Consider the following 6,022-nt stretch of genomic DNA (forward strand, 5'->3'; position numbering starts at 1 on the left):
CTGTTTCATATCTATTAGTCGGAAGAGACAAATGTGCTAGCTGAAAGTTTGCAGTACAAGCATACTTTGAACTCGAGGATTTACGGAGGTATGTGTCAAGTACGAATACAGCTCGTAAAAAGGAAATCAAGGCAAAATCAAAGTTGATTTTATTACTGGACTCAATCATTTATGTACAATATGTTCTGAATGCAAACACATGTAAGGAAGTCTGGGATAGTTTGGAACAGGCTTTCATTCACGCAGCAAGAGTAGCCTTGTTAAAAGATCTTATTACAAATTCATTGGATAACATTCGAAATGTTGAAGACTACGTGAATAGGATGATGTCCACCGCTCAGAAGCTGAGAAACATAAATTTTAACATCAATCATGAATGGCTGAGAACGCGAATGCTGGCTAAATTCTTGCTTTCTTGCTTTTTTATTCGTAGTATTTTTCTATATTAATTGTACTTTTTTATAGAGCAATGAAAATCAATATTTAAACTCAAATAAAGTAGTTTAAAAAGTGGTTATAATATACAGAGAATCGAAGTTTTATTTTTGTCAAGCGAAGATCGTCATTTTTGTCCACGATTTTTTTATTTATAGTTTTACTGAATCTGGCCCTGTATCTCTCGGTAACTGTATACCCCCTACGCACTACGCCAATCCACCGAACAGTCTTGCCCCGAGGTCGTGCGTGAAGAAATAAAATTTGTGTTTGTGTCAACGGAATCGTATTTTGTCACGGCTCATTACTTTCCTTACATTTTTGGAGTAACCTACTAACATAATAAAACATAGTCATTTTGCAACATAATATTTGTCGCCCTTGGACAAATAGCCGATATCTTTTGTGGCCTTGAAATGTAATTAATTTCTAAAATAATCTCTGCAAACTGTAAAAATCTCATTCCTATTCAATTCATTCGCTTACAATTTTTTTAAATGGATGGGAATGAGTGATGTTGGAAGATAATGATTATTATATTCAACATAAAGTTAATTATTGCCAGTTAGATATTAGTTTTGAATTAGATGCAACGTAGAATGAAAAACTCAAGCAATAATTAAGTCGTTTTAAGGGTTCCGTAGACAACACGGAACCCTTATAGTCGGTCTGTTCGTCCGTCTGTGCGTCTGTCTGTCTGCGGTTTTGCTCAGAGACTATAGGACCTACAAAGCTATAATTTGGCATGAATGCACATATTAATGGTGCCGGCAAAATGATACATAAAATCTTAAAAAAAAATTATGGTACCTCTCCTACACATCAAGCGGGGATAGTTATATTGAGTATTTCAACAAAAATTTTTTTTTGATAAATATTTTTTTCGCAATAATTAAAAATTTATTTCAAAATAAAAAATTGGAAGACACGTCGACAGCACCGGCACTAACCCAAGGGCGTGTGACGTCATAATGTTTTTTTTTCACCATAGAACAATAAAAACAGTAGTACTAACGTACTACGAATTGTTTAAACGAAATAACAAACGAATGTCGGCCGAATTTAAAAGGAAAACTATCACAGCTAAGATGACTTCAAAAGTTATTGCGTAATAGTCGATCAACTAAAAAAAATTATTCGGCAAAGTATAAAGAAATTTTTCGTTCAAATTCCTTTGAGCGGAACTGAGTCTTATTAGTAGTGTAAAACACGTTATCCCACCAAAAACATACCTGTTAAAATGGAACTCGGCCCGAGTTCCTATCGTCTAACTTTTGGCCTAAAAAAAAAGTTGAAATCCAATCCAAAGCCAAGTTCAGATGCACTTCATCGATCGTGATCTTCTTCATCAACAGCCTGATCCATAATACTTCGCTGCTTTTTTTTCGCGTCTAGACCGGCGGACGCGCAACTCGCATTTTCGTGCGCTCCCGTAATGAAAATAATTTTACATATAAACAATAGTTTTTGGACTCTAGTATCGTGTTACAATTAATATCTAATTATAAAATTCTTTACTAAATTACAGTGCACAAATTCCGTGAACAATAGTTTAATTATGTTTAGAGTGATAGTAAAAAAGGACGCCTACAGTAAACAACGCGCCATTTTGAATGTGGTAAAATTTTGTTTCATCTAAAAATAGGTGCTAATTAGTATAAAATTAACTACATAAAAAGTGATTACAGTGATAAAAATATCAAATATAAATAAATATAAGACAATGATTGCGTAATCCTGATACCACATACTTCAAAATCCTAAAAATTTTTCCACAATTTTTTTTACAACAATCTCAACCTCTACTAATTTCATATACCTATTCAAAATGGAAAGTCTCCAAAATACTATTGATGACTTGGCTAAATCATTTAAATCGAGCATGGACTGCTTTCAGAAAGATCTAGCCCAGGTAAGCACCACGGCACCTGACACCAGTAGCTCTACCATGAGTTTAAAGCTATAGTATTTTTCGATACTCGATACCGGCTACAGTAAATTTTTAGTATGGCAAATTTTACAGCGCCTCTAGCGGTTACTTGAGAAACTAAAATCGCCATACTAAATATTTACGTAGTCGGTATCGAGTATCGATAAATACTATAGCTTTAAACTCATGGTAGAGCTACAGCTCTGCACCTCGTATAGCTATAGAATTTCAGTGCTTCAGGTCTGTATTTCCGGCTGTCTGTCTCTGTCAGTTATTCAATGTTTTTTATATTGTAGCTATCATAAGTCCGTAGTACATATAATATCGTGAAGTTTTTTGTACTTATTGATATGTTGATATGATTTTATTATTTTCAGGCATGAAGCAACCGTACGCGAGTAAACTAAAACATGCTGCAGAAGGAGATTATTTCAAGCTGATGGTTCCAGATACAGTTTGTGAAAAAACTGCAGCCGAAACAAATTTGTTTGCTGAACAAAACAATATTAGTACCAAACCACAATCTCGCTGTAAAGATTGGAAACTAACTTCAAGAAAAGAGATCAAACAGTTCTTTGGGCTTTTACTTTATATGGGTCTAGTGAAGCTAGCCCAAATAAACCTATATTGGAGTAAAGACAGAGTTTTCGGACAAAGCTTTGCTCCCTCTGTCATGAGCCGTAACATATTTGAGTTGATATTGAGGATGCTTCATTTTACAAATAATGAAAGAGGCGACAAATCTGACAGAATATTTAAAATACAACCGATTATAGATGCTTTGAACGAAAATTTTTCAAAACACTATAGCCCTAAAGAAGATGTGTGTGTTGATGAGAGTCAGGTTCCATATAGAGGTCGCATAATTTTTAGGCAATACAACAAGAGTAAAAGGCACAAGTATGGTATGAAACTCTTCAAACTCTGCACCATACCTGGCTACACCTGTAGACTGGAGTTATATGCTGGTAAAAATCATGAGACTGTCAATACATCACCTTCAAAGGTAGTACTGTCTCTCTGTGAGCACATACTCAACTTAGGTCACACACTAGCCACAGATAACTGGTATACCAGCCTTGATTTAGCCAATGAACTTCTCGATAAAGACACACATCTGGTTGGGACGCTGCGAAAAAACAGAAAAGGTTTGCCGAAGAACGTGGTGGAGGCTAAATTAAGGCCAGGAGAAACCATTGCAATGGAAAATGAGCGTGGAATATGTGTTCTCAAATGGAAAGACAAGCGTGACGTTTTAATGTTTTATAATATTTTTTAAAATCTCGATGCAATAAATAAATGAAACGGAACGGAATATTTTAAAGCCATCCGTCAATTGTCAAAGTCAAATCAAAAGTTATTGTTGTCAGTTGTGTTGATTCATGATTGTAAAGAAACTGTCGGTCTTGTTTTGTGTGAGATTTATTGCGTTTATTTATTAATATTATTTTATTTTTGCAATGGACACAGAAGTGATGAGTTTTATCAATTGTATTGTAGTAGTATGTAATGTACCTATCAGCTATCATTGTTTCCAAATACTGTTTGCAAGAAACGTGGGTTACAGCATGCGACGCTTTGTTATAATAATATGTACAAAAAAAGCGTAGCGCAGCGTTGTATCTGAGCTAAACGTTTCCCGCCTTTATATAATTTTGTTAAACTAACTTTTATCTATTTTGTTTTAGGTAAAGAGCAAACCTTTAACAAAAGATGAGACGAAAACTTTGCTGGAGCTCATAAAAGCCAGCAAAATTATCACGAATAAAACTACGAATGCGACAAACAATAAATTGAAAACCGAAGAACGGAGTCGCATAGCTGTGCGATTCAATGCCTCGGCAACAGTTTGTCGTCGTACACCACAGCAACTGCGTTTAAAGTGGGAAAACTTAAAGAAAAACGCACGTAAACGTAGCACAAAAATAAGGATGAATTCCATACAGGTAATTGTATATTTTATTTGTAAATTTAAGTTTTAAAAACTTATTCAAAAATAAGTATCAGCATTTTATCTGTCACCAAAATGGGGGTTGTTGGATCCTATAAATTAGATTAAAGGTTATCTGGTGACCAAGCGAGCAAAAAAAAGCTAGCAAGCAATATTACCTTTTAAGCCAAATGACTAAACAATGTTTACTCAAGATGTCAATTTTGTATTCAACGACTTGATAAGTCATTCAATAAAATGACTGCAACATGTGAAGGGTCCACTGCAATAATGATGAACTAACGTCCAAAAAAAAATTATTATAAAATATATTTACAAAATTAGCAATATTGCTTATAGTTCTGTATATTAACCCTTCATATTCTTTTTATATTAAGCCTTCATATATTATATTAACCCTTGACTTTTGATTTCAGACTGGGGGAGGAGCTGGGGAATATATCCCTCCAGATGAAATACTGTATAGAGTTACAAGTCTGCTGGGAAGCACAGCCAGCGGATTTGAAGTGCCTTTTGGTGGTGATCGGGACGTAGACTCTGGTGATGGTAGTGGTGAAGGTTTCGCTAGTGGAGAAGTGTATGGTGGTGGTAATAGTAACGCCAGAGTAAATGAAAATGTAATTATTTCTAACTATGATCCAAAACCAGTTCAAAAGATCAGTACTAGTGTGGACCTGGAGCCTGAGATGTGCGAGGTGTTTGTGGTGCAGGAAGAGGTCCCTCCTCAAAGACCTAAAAAGCTTTTATTTAATACCTCAAAAACCGGTAATGGTTATTATCTTTATTAAATTCTTTGGTCATGTGTAATAATGTGAAAATCCATATTATAGTACTTTTATGTAATGATAATTTTGATATTTCATATAGCGTGTATATTATATAATATTTCATATATTTCATGTAGTGGCACCCCTAGTTATTTATAGTTCAACTATTGTTAAATAATAATAAGGTGAAGGGCTTTTTAAATAAATATTTCTCACTTCAATCATGAAAAATGCTACCATGTTGTGAACCATTATTTATTTATTCTTATTATGTATACAGGTAAGTTTAAAAGGCAGACGGATCCCCATCCAAGCAAGATTGCTAAAGACGTTGCCATAGCAGAGTACTTTACTACCAAAAGAAAGTGTGTACAGGAGAAGATGGAATTTTTTGCATTGAATAATGAAAAATTAAAATTAGAAAATGAAAAACTGTAATTAGAAATAGAAAAAATGAAAAATAAAGTTTAATTTAGTTAATGTTATATGTAGTTTTTAGTTTTCATAATCTTTTAAAGTAGTTTAATTTTAAGTTTTGTGCCTCTTTTGTGCCTATTCAAGATAATATTAAATACAAACACAATTAAGTACGATAAAATGTTTTATTTAACCTAACTAAAATAGTTATTTATGAGGTCTCTTCTTTGGGTAATGTCTAACTCTTCTTGCCGCCTTTCTTCAATATAATCTTCAGCTGGCAGTGCGGGTACCTCAACTTCTGAGGGAACTTCTTGCAGGTTGAAATTTCTACAAATGTTGTGTTAGACTGCTGTAGTTATTATCAGTGCATGAATGTTTGGCAGGGACAAGCGCAGAGTTAAGGCAATAACAGGGAAACGACGTTTCCAAACTCGAAATGTGCTAAAATCAAAAAAAAAATGTCTTATAAACAATTCTATCCAATGTACATAATATAATAGCATTGCCAAATTCTAAAAT

General features: G+C 34.0%; 1 protein-coding gene across 1 annotated transcript; it reads left to right on the plus strand.

The window, feature by feature from the left end:
- Nucleotides 1-3,744: 3,744 nt before the first annotated feature.
- LOC121730355 lies at nt 3,745-4,840 on the plus strand (the record flags this gene model as incomplete). The annotated part of the gene is made up of 3 exons (XM_042119369.1): nt 3,745-3,840; nt 4,054-4,311; nt 4,733-4,840. Coding segments are annotated over exons 1-3 (381 nt in total), but the record flags the coding sequence as incomplete, so codon positions are not given.
- Between the last annotated feature and the right edge of the window lie 1,182 nt (nt 4,841-6,022).

Source organism: Aricia agestis, chromosome 1 (assembly GCF_905147365.1).
Source record: "Aricia agestis chromosome 1, ilAriAges1.1, whole genome shotgun sequence".
Lineage (NCBI taxonomy): Eukaryota > Metazoa > Arthropoda > Insecta > Lepidoptera > Lycaenidae > Aricia > Aricia agestis.